General features: G+C 44.5%; 1 protein-coding gene across 1 annotated transcript in view; it reads left to right on the plus strand.

The window, feature by feature from the left end:
- Positions 1-15,130, plus strand: part of LOC124231423 (protein FAM3B-like) — a 37,762-nt gene extending 22,632 nt beyond the window's left edge. Inside the window, exons 4-8 of the mRNA XM_046648222.1 lie at positions 4,342-4,400; positions 5,321-5,371; positions 6,725-6,812; positions 7,929-8,061; positions 14,480-15,130. Of these exons, the coding sequence (XP_046504178.1) occupies positions 4,342-4,400; positions 5,321-5,371; positions 6,725-6,812; positions 7,929-8,061; positions 14,480-14,569 (421 nt within the window). The 3' untranslated portion in view covers positions 14,570-15,130. The remainder of the gene's footprint in view (positions 1-4,341; positions 4,401-5,320; positions 5,372-6,724; positions 6,813-7,928; positions 8,062-14,479) is intronic.
- The last annotated feature ends 308 nt before the right edge of the window (positions 15,131-15,438 follow it).

A 15,438-nucleotide genomic window follows, 5' to 3' on the forward strand; every position in this document is an offset into this window, starting at 1 on the left:
AATTAGCAGACCAGGAATTTGAAACAGCTCTGATTCATATGCTAAGAGCTCTAGTCAAAAAAGTGGACCAAATACAAGAACAGATGAGTAACGTGAGCAGAGAGGTGGAAACTCTAAGAAAGAATCGAAAGGAAATGGTGGAGATTGAGAACACTGTAAGAGAAGTGGGAACACCTTCAATGGGCTCATCGATAGACTAGACATAAGCAGGGAAAGAACCAGCGGGCTTGGCTTAATTCTTTTCTCTTACACTGAAAATCTTGGTTCCTAGTACCATCATGTTCGCTTTCAAATTACAGCATCAACATAGCTACTGAGTGAACCTACAAATTTCCTTCCAGTTCTTTCTGTCTTTAAAAATATTCCATTATTAAACAATCCAAATACTGCGACCGAAGCCATGTGAAATCATTTCTTCTATAGTTGTGTTACATATTTGATGTGCAGTTGGATTTATTTCAGTTTGTTTTAAATTCTAGGGTTTGTTTTGTTTTTCTTTGGATTTTATTTAATTTTTTAATACATTTACATGGTTCAAAAATCAACATTATGTGTACAAAATAAAATCATACTCAAAGAAATCTCCCTGATACCCTCCACTTTGTTCTCCTCACCCCCTTTTCCCATCTTCATTAATTTTTTATTAATTTCTGATTTATGCTTCCAGTGTTTATTTTTTGGTCAAAAATAAGCAAATTGGATGTGTGTGTATATATATTATATGTGTAATATATATAATTAATACATCCTTGTCTAGGTGTTTTATATATATGTATATATATGTGAGTATATTTATGCATATGTGTGAGAGAGAAATATATATATATCTCCTTTCTTGTATAAAAGGCTGCAACCTTTATACACAGTTCTGCACTTTGCTATTTTCCCTTACCAGTATAATAGAGGTCACCACATATCAATACATAGAGATTGTCCTCATTCCTTTTTATGGGTGCATAGTATTCTATGGCTTGGATGTATCATAGTTTATTCCATCAGGTCTACACTGATAGATGTTTTTACTGTTTGAAATATTTTGGTCTTACAAATACTACTGCAATGAATAACCTTGTGAAGATGTTGTTTGTAATGAATTATAATAAGGCAAATACTTGTGAACCACCATCCAGGCTAAGAAATAGACTATCACTAACGCTCCACAGGCCTTCTGCGTCCCCCTTCCCAAATGCAGCCCCCCTTCCTTATTGTCCAAAGGTAACCTTTATTCTGTTTTTTATAGTGATCATTTCCATGCATTGCAAAACACTATTGTTTAACTTTGTCTATTTTGAAATTTATATAAATGGAATCTCAAACCATATGCTCTTTTGTGTCTGACTTCTTTTGCTCAAAATTATATTTGTGAGAATCATCTTTGGTCGTGGATGTAGCTGTCGTTCACTGACTTGCATTGCTGTGTAATACTGCATTGCATAAATATATACAACTTATTTATTCCTTCTGCTATTGAGTGACATTGAATCGTATCTAGTTTGGAGCCGATATGAATAACGGTGCTGTGAATAGTCCTGTTCATGTCTCTTGGAGCACAAGTGCATATATTTCAGGTGGGTAATGTGTTTGGAGGGGCCACCACCACAACCCTCAACTTCAATGATACTCTAGACAGACTCATAAGACTCAGTAACAACTAATACTTATGGATAAGCTTCATGACACCAAAAGATACGGAACAAAAGCTTCTCTACGGTGTGCTGGTGGTTAACTCCCTTAGTTTATCTTTCTCTGAAATATCTTTATGTCATCTTCATTGCTGAAAGATATTTTTCCAGGCTGTGCTGGCTCTTAATTTTCTTTCAACCCATTCAAGAGACCACTGCATTGTCTTCCGGCTTCCATTTCTCAGCTAACAATCTAAAAGCTGATTCTGTGAAAGTACCTGCCCTTTTTGTCCTTCTCTGATTCCTTTAAGCTTTCTTCCTTGTCTTTGGCTTTCAACACTTGTACCCTGCTGTGTCTGTTGTTGTAGCTCTATCTTATTTGGAGTCTGTTGGGCTTCTTAAATATGTGTGTATTGAAGTGCTTCATCACATTGAACAAATTCTCTGCTATTGTATCTTCTGCCCCATTTACTTGCTCCCGTTCTTCTGAGACTCCTAATGAAGCATATGTTAGACCTTATCACTATATTCTCTGTAGCCTACAGTCTGTATTTTCCATCTTTGTATCTCACTGTCCTTCATTGTGGACAGAGCTGTTTTCCTCTGAATGTTTTCCTGTTCACTAATTCTCTCTTCTACTGTGCATATTCCACTGTTAAAACCGTCCATTAACTGCTGGTTTCAGATATTATATTATTTTAGTTTTAGAACTTTATTGTGGTTTTCTAATTTCCATATCATTTCTTGTGGTTTCCAGTTTTGAGACTTTCGGTTTTATTTCTCATCTTCTTGGACATATTAAATATAGTTACTCTAAACTCTGTTAGCTAGTTCTACTATTGGGAAGCCCTGTGAATCTCTCACTGTTACCAATGTTTTCTGCTGGTTCCAGGGGTTCTCATTTCTCTTGGCGTCTGTCCTCATGTACCAGGGTTCATTTGATAGCATACCAGACAGTGCATTTAAGAAATTATTATTTTAAAAATTGAGATGTTAGATGATATTATCTTCTTCTTCTGAGAATATTTGCTTTCTTCTGCCAGGGACCTGGAGCCATTAGCCATACAGAATGATCTGAATAAATGTTAAGGATTGAGTTTTTCTGGCCCACCCAGTTGTCTTAAAGCTGGGCTACAGTTATACAAGCTCTGATTTCTTTCTGCTTTGCTCTCACTTTTAGGATTCAACCCAAATAAAATTGGGGGATTTAACGTGACCCTCCCTTTAGTGGGCCCTGGCTTCCAACTTGTGTCCCACTCACCTCACATGGTTGTCAGAAGTGCTACTCACCTTATATGGTACTTTTCTAGAATTAACAAATGCTTCTAGGGTAAAGTAGCTTTATATGCTAGGCTTGCCACCTTGAAATTTAGTCTTCTCCCAAATCTTGGCCCGGGAATTCTTTACTGCCTTATTAGGTCTCTAATAGATTCAAGCAGATCTTTTTTTAAAAAAAAAAAGTTCATTTTTGTTTTGTTTTGTTTTTCTCTATGGGAGAGTAGGTTCAGATTACTCAATTTTCCATTATCATAAGTGGAAGTTTCTTTTTGCTTCTTTTCAAGTTTTTATGGAGTATTCTTTAAAATTCTTGAAAAGCTGCTCCTCCATAAAGGACTTAGCCTAGAAGGCTCACAGGGGAGTTAGGTAAACATGTCAAGAGCCGAATATGACAGCTCTGTATTCACTATTCCAAAGCATGGGAAACGGGGAAAGCTTCCAGATTCTTTTCATGAAGCTACCAGATCATTGATTCTAAAACTGGACAGAGGGTGCACGCACACAGACACGAGGGTCCCAAGACCTTCAGCAATAATTAACACCTCCAGGAAAGTCCGTCTTCTTCCTGCTTATAGAGCACAGGCCCCTTGAGGTTGATATGTCATATTTTCCTATTTAAAAGTAAAAATTAGGGGCCGACTCCGTGGCCGAGTGGTTAAGTTCGTGCGCTCCGCTGTGGCGGCCCGGGGTTCGGATCCTGGGCGCGGACATGGCACTGCTCTTCAGGCCACGCTGAGACGGTGTCCCACATCCCACAACTAGAAGGACCTGCAACTAAGATATACAGCTATGTACTGGGGGAGTTGGGGAGATAAAGCAGAAAAAAAAAAAAAAAGATTGGCAACAGTTGTTAGCTCAGGTGCCAATCTTTAAAAAAAAAAAGTAAAACTTAAACGAAGTAATATAAGAGATCCACTTAAGGAGATAAACTGGGTTGCATTTTGTGGCTGGACAAAAGGCTGGCCAGGAGTCAAGCAAAGCCGCCGTCAGTGCGCTGAGGGGGAGGACCTATGGACGTGGATCGCAGAGTTGGGTTACATCCTTCTCTTATTGATCCACCTCTTACTACTTCATATTTATAAAATGGAAAAATGAAGGCTTATGCTGGGACTGAGGTTTCAGTGGAAAGATGGAAAAAGACTGTGCTGAACAAATATTAGTTTTTCCTCTCCCTGGCTGTTTATCTATAGTATAAGATTAAATGCAGTTTCCAGGTTCCCCGCGGGACTGAGTCTATAGAAACTTGGGGATGGATGTGTGTGGAGTGAGTAGGGGTGACTTTGAAGGAAGCTGGGTCTGGGCCAGCGCGTACCTGCGAGGGAATGGTCAGCAGCGAGGGCCGGGCAGTGACTCTGCCAAGAAAAGATCTTACAGAGCGGGGAGGGCTCCTCACTGCCCACTAAGAAAGGAGTTCTTTGTCTAATGCATATTTGCATTTCAGGCTCATAGGAGAGAAGACTAGAAATGTTGCAAGAGGAATAAATATTGCCATCGTGAACTGTAAGTTGTTCAGTGTTTTCTTTAAAACTTCTCTAAAAGCTCTGCGATTGGATTTTCAAAGATACCTTGGGTTTTCGAGGATTTTTGCATGCAATCTAGTGTAGGTTTATATTTTAATGCATTTTGAAATTATATATTTAATTATTTTTACAGTGCCTCACTTTACAGGTTATTTGTGGTACGTACAAAAAAAAAAAAAAACCCTGGAACCAATTATAAGTAGACTTTTAAAAAAACAAAAAAGGCGCAGCAGGAGGCAGGGTTAAAACCAGATACGCAGAGGGGGACCTCAGGCCTTCCTGGAGTACAACCTCACATCCGCTCCTGGTGGCCCAGCAGAGGGTGACACCGCCAGCCAGTTGTCACCGCTGTGTGATAAAAGGCGACTCAGGCCTCAGGGGAAGCTCAGCTGGCCTCCTCTTAGGCCTGGGGCAACATTCTTTTGGGATTGCTGCTGGACCCCAGGCAATAGGAACAGTAGCAGGTTTGGGGAAACGGTGTCCCGTGGAGTACCTGAGCTGAGCGCATAGTCCAGTGACAGCAGGGCTGTAGAAACCTGAGACAAAACGTGCCCAGCCTCATAATCCTGCAGGAAAGCCTAATGGGGACCAGAAAGGGCTGAGTGGGGGCCCTGGTGGTTCTGCGGGCAGAGGCAGGTGTGACAGGAAAAAGCATAGGATCACGTCTAACTGGAGGCAGACGGGAAGAAAGTTCTAGAAGAGCTGACAAGCCCTGTCTGTCCCCACATTGGTAACACCCCTCCAAGGAAGGCAGCCTTTTTTCCTCAAGCTGGGCCATCGCAGCAGTCATGCCTCCTGGAAAGAGACAGAAGGAACGTGCCATCTTGAGAACCGCGGTGCCACAAGGGTGCCCTGAGTCCCAACAAACTTTCTTTCAAAAGCCATTTCTTTTGTTTTCAGATGCGACTGGGAAAGTGATAGCAACACAGTATTTTGATATGTATGAAGGTGGTAAGAAAAATTTTTTCCTCTTAAAATGAATTGTAAACATAAGTTAAGATGAAAACACAAAAATGTCAAACATTCTTATTTTGTTTATTAAAAATATTGCCAGAAGCTCATGTGAGTATTCTAGAATGGTCTGACAGAAATCCTCTTAGTCCCTAATTGAGTTCGTATAACAGAGGTTGAAGGCATTAACTAGAAAATATCTTTCCTCTGATCACAGTTGTCCTGGCTCTTTTCCTTCTATTCCTTCATTGGATAATGGGAAAGAAAATACCTCTTTTTTCAAAATCAAATATATATAAAATAATGTGATCAGCATCCAGCCTTGAATATTGTCACAATCACTGTCAAGTTCATGCCTGCTGGGCTCGGAGCACGCATTCCTGGAACCAGTGGTGCCCCTTCACCTCCAATGGTCTCTCCATTCTGGGCACTAGATCTTGAATGCAGTTGTTGGTTGGGATATACCAGCCCTTTTTATTTTTGTTTAACACCAAGAATTGTTGAAAACAAGTCTTTATAAAGATACTGAAGAAGGGGGCCGGCCCCGTGGCCAAGTGGTTAAGTTTGCATGCTCCGCTTCAGCGGCCCAGGGTTTCGCAGGCTCAGATCCTGGGCGCGGACATGGCACCGCTCATCAGTCCATGCTGAGGCGGCGTCCCATAAAACAGAACTAGAAGGATCCACAAATAAAATATACAACTATGTACTGGGGGGATTTGGGGAGAAAAAGCAGAAAAAGAAGAAGATTGGCAACAGTTGTTAGCTCAGGTGCCAATCTTTAAAAAAAAGATCCTGAAGAAGAGCAATGACAAATGCCTGGATACACTCGATAGGAGCTATCCATTTTTACTTTGCAGTTAACTTAAGCATAAGTATAAAGAGCCAGCCCCAGCGGGAAACAATGAGGTTTGAGATTAAGCTTTATTTTCTTCCTGTAAGGCATAGATAGGTCTCTTAGCAAAGACTTACCCCCCTGTCCCATCTGGTCTGCGTGTCTCTGTGTTTCTCTTCTCCGTTCTGCACATCAGTGTCCTGGGGCCGCTCTGCTCTAGGGTGCTCACACTTGGATCTGGGGTTTCGTGAGTAACTGCAGAGAAAACTCCACCTGTGCTGCCAATGTTGTGGCTGGTTTTGAGCTTGATTAGTGGAATCTTCATGATCTGATCGTGCTGCTCACCTCCCGCGGTCCCACCATGGAGCCCCAGTGGCTGTCGACTGTAAGAGCCGGAGCACTGTTACGTGGTGGAGAGTCGGAGCGGACACAGAGGCTGCGAGCAGAGGACGCACAGCATCGAGGGCAAGAGTCTGAGGTAACAGAGAAGAGCCTAAAACTGATTTGCATCGACCCGACAGATAACTCTGGACCGATGACCAATTTTATTCAGAGTGCTCCCCGGAATTCCCTGCTCCTTATGGTGACCCACGATGATGGCAGCAGCAGGTGAGTGGGGACAGGTTTGTCACAGTGGGGGTGGGGAAGAGAAGCCAGCTGGGTGGAGAACACCAGGCCCCAGCTGGCCCCTCAGTGCGTCCTCTAGGAAAGGACAAAACTCCAAGGAGCAAGATGCTTCTTCAAGGAAAAGGAATAGGGGACCAGAGCAAAACAGACTGTGCTTCTAAAGAGATGACTAGCCAGTGGAGGACGTAAGTACTAGAAGGTAAGGAATATTTCCAGGTAGCAAGACAGAGCCACTGCTGACTGTAATTAGGATGGAAAAGCAGTTAGCTTTTTACGGTTGTTGGCCAGAAAAGCTAAAACCCAGTGTGGCACTGACACACGTGCAACGCTTTCGCGAGGGAGCAGGTGATCTGGCTCAGTGTTTCTCCCCGTCTGCTCTTCCAAGTAAACATGTGTGCCTTCACTGCCAATCTTCCCAGAGCCTCGAAGTGCCTCTCTGCACTGTGAACCTCCAGGAAGCGGCTCCTGAACACAGCATTGCCCACATGTGTTTGACCTCAGATCCTGTTTTCACTAGAGCATCTTACCAGACTGAAGTGCCTTGATACAACTCTGAAACACTCAGATTTAACTCGTTTAGGAAAACCTGAACTTGTTATTTTTTCCTTTCCCTTTCTGCCCTCCATCCTTTGCTTCCTCTCAATTGTACCCCTTTTACAATGCAGTATTGTTTTAGGTTTTTCGTTTTTTCTTTTTTTGGTACTGACTTGTCTGAATATGAAAGGGACAGTTTTAACATTCGCTGTCATCTTTCGGTAACTTCTCCACCTCATTTCCTGGTTGGTAAACAGGGGGTGCAGCAAGGAGCAAAAATTATGTTGGCTGAGTATGAGGATGTGATTGAACCCCAAGAAGCAGGGGCTTTTCAGAATTGAGAATTAAAACTCTGTACCCAGAATCGAGTCTAAGGGAGTCCTGGATGTTGTCGCAGGTTTTACTAGAAATTTGACATCCTCAATCAGCACGTGCCCTCTTCCTCCTGCCGTTCGCCCGAGGAGGAGATGAGTCGCTTTAGAAACCTCTATTCTGGGACAGACACAGTGCAACACACTGGGGTCTCCACATGAGACGTTCAGACACTGTCCCCTCTGTCCCCAGACTGAAGGAGGACGCCAAGAAGGCCATAGAAGCTCTTGGAAGTAAAGAAGTCAGGAACATGCGATTCAGGTCGAGCTGGGTATTTCTCACAGCAAAAGGCTTTGAACTTCCTGCAGGAATTGAGAGAGAAAAGGTGAGTGGCTTTTAAAGGTCCCTTCCCACAAAGGGTTGGTCCTCCGCACGCTGTGATGTGAAGTGTTGCCGGTGGGTCAGAGCCGCTGTCTCCAGTACGGTGCCTGCCGCACAGGGCGAGGCGGGGCCCGCTCGCTTCTCCACTCAGGGTCTGTGCCTGAGACGCCGAGTTCCTAAATCTGGGGAAAATCACCTCCCATGCAGCCAGCGCTCGGTCCGTCATTACAAGTCAAAGAGTCCATCATAAGATGCTCATAAGCCTTTCCCACTATGTCAGGTGCTTAACCAAAGTTTCAAACTTCTCAAATCTGTTTATAAGTAGAAAATCCTGAGTGGGCTATTGGTATTGCTCTTCTGTCCTGCTGCAGCCAGCCCTTGTCCCAAGCCTCTCTTTCCTTTGCCTCTGTCCTGGGGATGGTAATAGTGCTTACTAGTTAAGGTGGTTAAGGAGATTAACCAAGCCTGTGACGGGAAGCACTTAAAACGGGGCAGACGCCAAACAAACTGGAGAAATGGAGCTCTCGTTGTTGCTGTTGCTGTAACTTGTTGCATGATTGATTATAAGTCCCTCCCACTATGTCCTTTATTTATCCAAGAAAAATAAAATCAAAAGAATGAAGTTCTAACGTATTAACTTAGTCTCCTGGGAAAGTTCCAACTAGGGTTGGCAAAGTGTTGTAGGAGTTGCAGGCTGAGGCCTCTGGGGATGAGCACGCAGCCTCTGTCACGGAGTACCGCTTTCCAGGAACCGGTGCTGAAACCCGACAGGCTCTGAAAGGGGGGGCGGTGGCTGCCTGCCAAGGAGTGAGACCTCCGACTGTTCCTTAGGAGAAGGGCCTCCTTTCTATGAGCTGGAAATTCAGAGGAGGCAGAGATTTCAATGTCTCCAAGGTGTGCAAGAGGTTGCCTCTGACTCCAGACCAGGACATTTGGTCCCGGTCCCCTCCTTGCACTGTCCACTGTGGCTTTGGGTCTGGGAAGGAAGGCAAACAGAAGCAGGTGGGCAGCTGGCGTCCCCTGGTTGGCAGGACCACCTGGGTGCAGGAGAAGGGGAGGCTGAGGTGTGACTTCATTGTGGCCACCACTCAGATGACTCGTGACCGGCTCGCAAGGGAGCCCTAGAGCTTCTCTGACACCCTCGTTGTAGCCCTCGGAGGCTCAGAAATCGCGGTTATTTTAGCATGCATCTGAAAAAGCAGGTTTTCTCCTTGCACCTCTCATTTCTTTCACAGCCAGGAAGCCAGCTCTGCAGAACTTGTCAGGAACATTTACCCGGGGCCGCAGTGTAGACCACTCGTTACTAATGATTGGGTCTGGACACCCAGGATACAGTTGAGACCTCACAGACTTGTCCTGACGTGTGAGGTGTTGCCTGGCTCTGCGTGGGGGGCTCCCTGGGCCACCACTACCTGGGCCCACATGGGGGTGAGGTGAGCCAGGTGCACCGTTGGGAGAGGGGCCTGATGTCCAGTGTCAGGTTTGCAGGGGGTCAGGTGTGATCTTGAACAGCCACCTCACCTCTCTGGGCCTCAGCTTGCTGCTCTGCGCAGTGAGATGAAAGCTAGGGAATTCTTCAGGGCCCAGCAGCTGCGAGGTGGGTATGCACCCGCTGACCTGTGGCTTTCCTCGGGCTGACTCTTTAGTAATACAGGGTCACCTTCTCCTCTGCTCCTTGTATGATGAGCACTAGTCTAGTGTCTTACAGATCTCCAGATTTTATGCGCTTAGCTGTGTGGTTTTTGGGAAAATTAGTTAACCTCTCTGTGCCACAGAATCATCTCCTGTCAGAAAGGGATAATGACGGTGCCCATCCTACAGAGTCAGTGAGGACTAAGAGAGAGCAACACGTGGGGCTCAGCCAGGATGCAAGCATGGAGCCCTGTAATCCCCAGCATCTGGGCCTTTCCAGAGCTCCCCTTCTCCCTCCCCCCAGCCCAGCCCTGACCTTCATTCCCACGTGCACATCCAAACTTCCCCTTAACATCATCTTCCAACTTCGCTGCCCTTTCCCCCATGCCTTACCCCGTCCCCCCTGCCCTTCCCAGTCTCCCCAGGTCACTAACTCAGCAGGAGTGGTGGCGAGCAGCAGGACCACTGTGGGCACTCGTCGGGGGACAGAGAGGGTCAGGCCACATAGGGAAGTGCTCCGACGTGTCAGCGCCTGTCCTTATTATTGTAATTGGCACTGTTACCCCAGATGCACCAGAAAAGCCAGGAGCGAGGCTCGAGTCCCTTTAACTCAACTGTTCACATCTCAACGAAGCTTCCCTGTTAATGTTTAGCTAAGGTGCGTGAAACAAATTCACATTGGAATTGCCCTGTAGCAGTGGCCCTGCCTCTCCCATTTTCTTTATAAGTGTCCACGCAAAATTACCAATAACCATTCTGTAGACGAGAGACAGAGGTGAGTTTGACCTGAGCCAGAGTGAGGATTATAACCTGGGAAGGCCTTTTCCAGAAAGGAAGAAAACGTTCTGGAGAAGCATGGCTCTCAGTAGGGTCTTATATCTTTTTAGAACAAAGGACATGCGTTAAACACGCCCGGGATACATATACCTCAACGTCTCAAAGACGTAATCAGGGGCCAATTAGCAGGTCAACATGACCCCGATGTCATGTCAATGTCGGGAAAGGGACTAGCCGGGCAGTGTTATCAATAGGGCGTAGGAGGGGAAGTCTGCATGCTTATCTGAAGAGAGCTCATTCTTTAATGGTTAAGCAGATGCACAATGAATGTTTGATAGGCCATAGGCCAGTCTTGCTAGTTCAAGTCGAATTAGTTTTCAACCGGGAATAGTCACGCCATGTATCTCAATATGTGAGAATGTCTGGTGATAAGAAAGAGAGTTTCTGGAATGGGCGGAATCGAGGAAGAGTCTGGGTCTCCAAGCGCTGCACTGAGTTTAGAGAGCCGATGTGTCTTGAAACAGTGGCTTTAAGGGAACTGCAGGAAATGTCTGTCTTGCCTGCATGTGTTGGTTGAAAGTTATTGTCCCAGTTGCAGCGAGAGTTCAAGGACTGGACCTGAACACGGCGAGCAGTTTGTGTAGGACTCACAAGAGCTATTGTGGTTTAGGGCACTAAAGTATGTTTGCTCAACCCTTGATGAGGCCTGAGCTGGTAGCCAGGGCCTCAACACAGTCCTTCTGAGAGCTTGAGTTAAGTCCTGTCAGAGGAAGCATTTGTCTTCACATTTGAGATATTCAGACTCACACCCCGTCGATTTCCCTAAGGGCGGTGTATGGCTGTGTTGGGAGGGCCCCCAAGTCCTCGGTGGTCTCTCCAGCCACCGTGCACATCCACGCGCCCTGCTATTCTCAGAGTCAGCTTCCCAGGCACAGCTCTGGGGTCATTTCCATGCTCAGAAGCCTCTCCTGGCCTCACTACTGAATTGAATTTTGAAATGTAAGCTGGTTCTAGTTTCATAAGGGAGGAGCGACCTGAGACCCACAAACTGAGAAATAAACAAGGTGGCAGTCTAAAGGGAGGGTAACCTGGATTTGGGCCTGGACTCAGTAATCGCCAGCACTCAGCACAGGTCATCATTGTCATCACCTCCAGTGTGGTCTTTGTCTTGGTCCCTGGCGAACCAGAGCTCAGACCCTTGCTGCCAGCCCAGCCAATCCCTTCCCACTCTTCTCTCCATGCTTGTATATGCTCAACACACCAGCAAAACCACCACAATCTTTGCCCTCTTCCACCCATCACAGAGCTTTCCCACGCTCGGACCTTTGCTTTTCCCTAAGTCTCCTTCAAGATCCGCCGTGTCAGGGAGGAAAAATTTCCCTTCCACCCTTCTAGGTTCTTTGTCTGGCCTAATAATTAAATTGACATAACACAGATCAACAGGAGAAAAACAAACAAAAGTTTACCATGTATACCTTCTGTCTACATGGGAGAGACTCAGAAAACTGAGTAACTCGCTGAAATGGCCGATGCCATCACCTTAAATACCTCCTTTAGCTAAAGATGAAAGAAGATGTTGGCGGGTGAGGAGTCAGTTATGGGAGGTGGCCAGGAAAAGCACAGTAAACAAGGGTAAGGTTGTTTTGCATATTTAAGTCCACGCCTTCTCCACTGATAGGAGTTTCAAGAGATTTACATGTTTTCCTCTTCCTGGTACAGCGAGGGAGACACCCTTACAAATAGGGATTTCCCTTACAAATGTAAATGTCTCTTACAAAGGGTAACTTCTCCTTGGTTTTCAGAGCTCCCCCCATATCTGCTGTTTCTAAAACAGTAACCAGCCTAAAATAATCCTTATGCCAAAGAGACATATTTTGGGGTGGCAAATCTGCTCACCTACAATAGATATATAGACCAATGGAGTAGAACTGAGAGTCCAGAAATAAAACCTCACATTTTGGGTCAATTGATTTTCGACAAGGGTGCCAAAAGCATTTAACGGGGAATCAATAGTGCTGAGACAACCACATATTCACTTGCAAAAGGATGAATTTGGATCCCTACCTCACACCATATACAGAAATTAAGTCAATATGGGCCAAATAATTAAATGTAAGAGCTAGAACTATTAAACTCTTAGAAGAAAACATAGGCATAAATCTTTGTCACCTTGGATTAGGCAGTGATTTCTTAGCTATGACACCAAAAGCATAAACAACAAAAGATGAAATTTGCATTTCATCAAAATTTAAAATGTTTGTGCTTCAAAGGACACCATCAAGAAAACACAAAGACAACCTACAGAATGGGAGAAAATATTTGCAAATAAAGGACTTGTATCCAGAATATATAAAGAGCTCTTACCACTCAATAATAAAAGGAGAACCCGATTTTAAAGTCAGCAAACGATCTGAATAGACATTTCTTCAAAGAAGTTGTACAGATGGCCAAAAACACGTGAAAATATTCTCATCATTAGCCATCAGGAAAATGCAAATAAAAGCCACAATGAGATACCACCTCACACTCACTAAGATGGCTATAATGAAAAAGACATAATGAGAAGTTGGACAAGGATGTGGAGGGTTGAGAACCCCCCTCCACTGCTCCAGGAAATGTAATAGTACAGCTGTTTTGGGAAACATCCTGGCAGTTCCTGAAAAGGTTAGGCACACAGTTACCATATGATCAAACAATTCCACTCATAAATGTATATCCAAGAGAATGAAAACATATGTTCACAGGAAAACTTGTACATGAATGTGCATAGCAGCATTATTCATAATAGGCAAAAAGTGGAAACAACTCAAATGTCTGATTAATGGATAAAAAATGTATATACAAAATATGGTATAGCCATACACTGGAATATTATTCAGCCATATAAATAAATAAACTACTGGGCCAACCCTGGTAGCCTAGTGGTTAAGTTCAGCCTTCTCTGCTTCAGCGGCCCAGGTTTGGTTCCCAGGCATGGACCCACACCGCTTGACTGTCAGTGGCCATGCTGTGGCGGTGGCTCACATAGAAGAAGAAGATAGGCAACAGATGTTAGCTCGGGGCGAATCTTCCTCAGCAAAAAGAAAAAGGAAAGAAAGTACTGATACATGTACAACATGGGTGAACCTTGAAAACAGACTCAGGGAAGAAAACCATACACAAAAGGCCACATATTGTATATTTCCATTTATATGAAATTTCTAGAATAGACAAAATCCATAGAGACAGAAAGTAGATTTGTGACTGCCCAGGACTGTGGGGGAAGGAGAATGACTGCTTGTGGGGCTGTGGTTTCTTGTTCCAGTGATGAAAATGTTCTAAAATTGATTGTGGTGAGGGTTGCATAGCTCTCTGAATATACTAAAAGCCATGGAATTGTACACTTTAAATGGGTGAGTTTTATAGTATGTGAATTATATCTCAAAGCTGTTATATAAAAAAAGAGAATTCCAAAGTTTAGGATGCATATTATCCTTTTTAAGCATTAGGTTAAGGGACTCCATTATCTGTAAAAAAAAAAAAAAAAAAAAGTAGGAAAGCCTAAATCCCACATCAGTATGAACACACATCCTGAGCAAGGAATTTACAATTACCCTGAGAAACAGTACACTCCTCCTCTCTGAGAATTGAAAACTAAACAGTAGACCTGTGCTGTCCAGGACGGCAGCTACTAGCTAAATTTGCATTTCCATTTAAATTTATTAAAATTAAATAGAATTTAAGATTCAGTTCATCGGTCACGCTTGCACATTTCAAGTACTCAACTGCTAAACGTGGCTAGTGGCGGCTCTATTGGACAGTGTCGATTCCAGAACATTTACATTATTGCAGAAAGTTCTAGAACTGCATTAACACCTGGGTCAAATATTAGTACGAAACACGTCGAGAGAAAGTAGGTTGGAGCAAATTCCATTCTAGGAAGTGATTCTCTTTATATGACTTTGCTCATAGCCGACGAATATTTGTTGATTAGATTAGTGAATAAATAAAATTGTTTTCTTTCCTTTACGCAGATCAACCACTCTGACAATTCGAGGAACAGATATTCTGGCTGGCCTGCAGAGATACAGATAGAAGGCTGCATCCCGAAAGAGCCAAGCTAACGTTGCACAGGTTTAATAAATGTGGTTTTTGCTAGACAAATGCATCATGGAATGGCGCAAGGATCTTATCCAAGAGTCTATATATGATGAGTGTTTTGGGTTTGTCATCAGCCAACCAATTTCTCCTCGTTGTATAAAATCTGGGCACACAGTATTGTTATGCCAGTATTTATATAGTGAAGAGAGAATGAGCAGGGAGACAGAGATGAGTGGGAATGACTAAAGGGAATAAAGGGATTTACCTGGAAAGGAGAGGGTTGGGGGAAGTAAGCGCTGCTTGCCCAGGGGCGGAGCTATTATTTGATCAGATCTAAGTGTGACCCCTGTGGTCCAGACGCTCTGCAGAGGGAAAACCTTCATTCCATTGTCACCAAGCACAGCCTTGTTTCAGACAGCCAGCTCCTAGGAGGGCTTGGCAGACTGCCTCGGTCAACTCCAGTTGACCCTTGAGCTCTTCCTGTGGGGCCATGAACTTATTCATCCCACAAATCTGGGCGCCTCCTACCTTCTGCCACTAGCAATGGGGTAATGAATGGGACCCAGTCTCTGCCCTCATGCAGGAGTGTCACTCCAATGACTGGCCTTTGTTTAATGGGGTAGGGACAAAGGAGGCTTGACAGACCCAGCAGAGTCTTCCCTCAGGAGGGCAACTGTATCCCTCCGACTCTCAGGAGACGCCTCGTGGATCCAGGAATACCAGATCCCCACGCCCAGTGACGCGAGTCCAGGCATGCGTCTGATGGGGGTTAAGAAATGAAGTCATTGCCAAGCATCCGTTCTAACCTCCTTCTGGAGCCTGGCTAAGAGAAGAGCTAGGAGACTCCGATGCCAGGTTACCATTGCTTCTCGGGGCCTCCGGTTTCTCATCT

Source organism: Equus quagga, chromosome 21, assembly GCF_021613505.1.
Source record: "Equus quagga isolate Etosha38 chromosome 21, UCLA_HA_Equagga_1.0, whole genome shotgun sequence".
NCBI classification, from domain to species: Eukaryota; Metazoa; Chordata; class Mammalia; order Perissodactyla; family Equidae; genus Equus; species Equus quagga.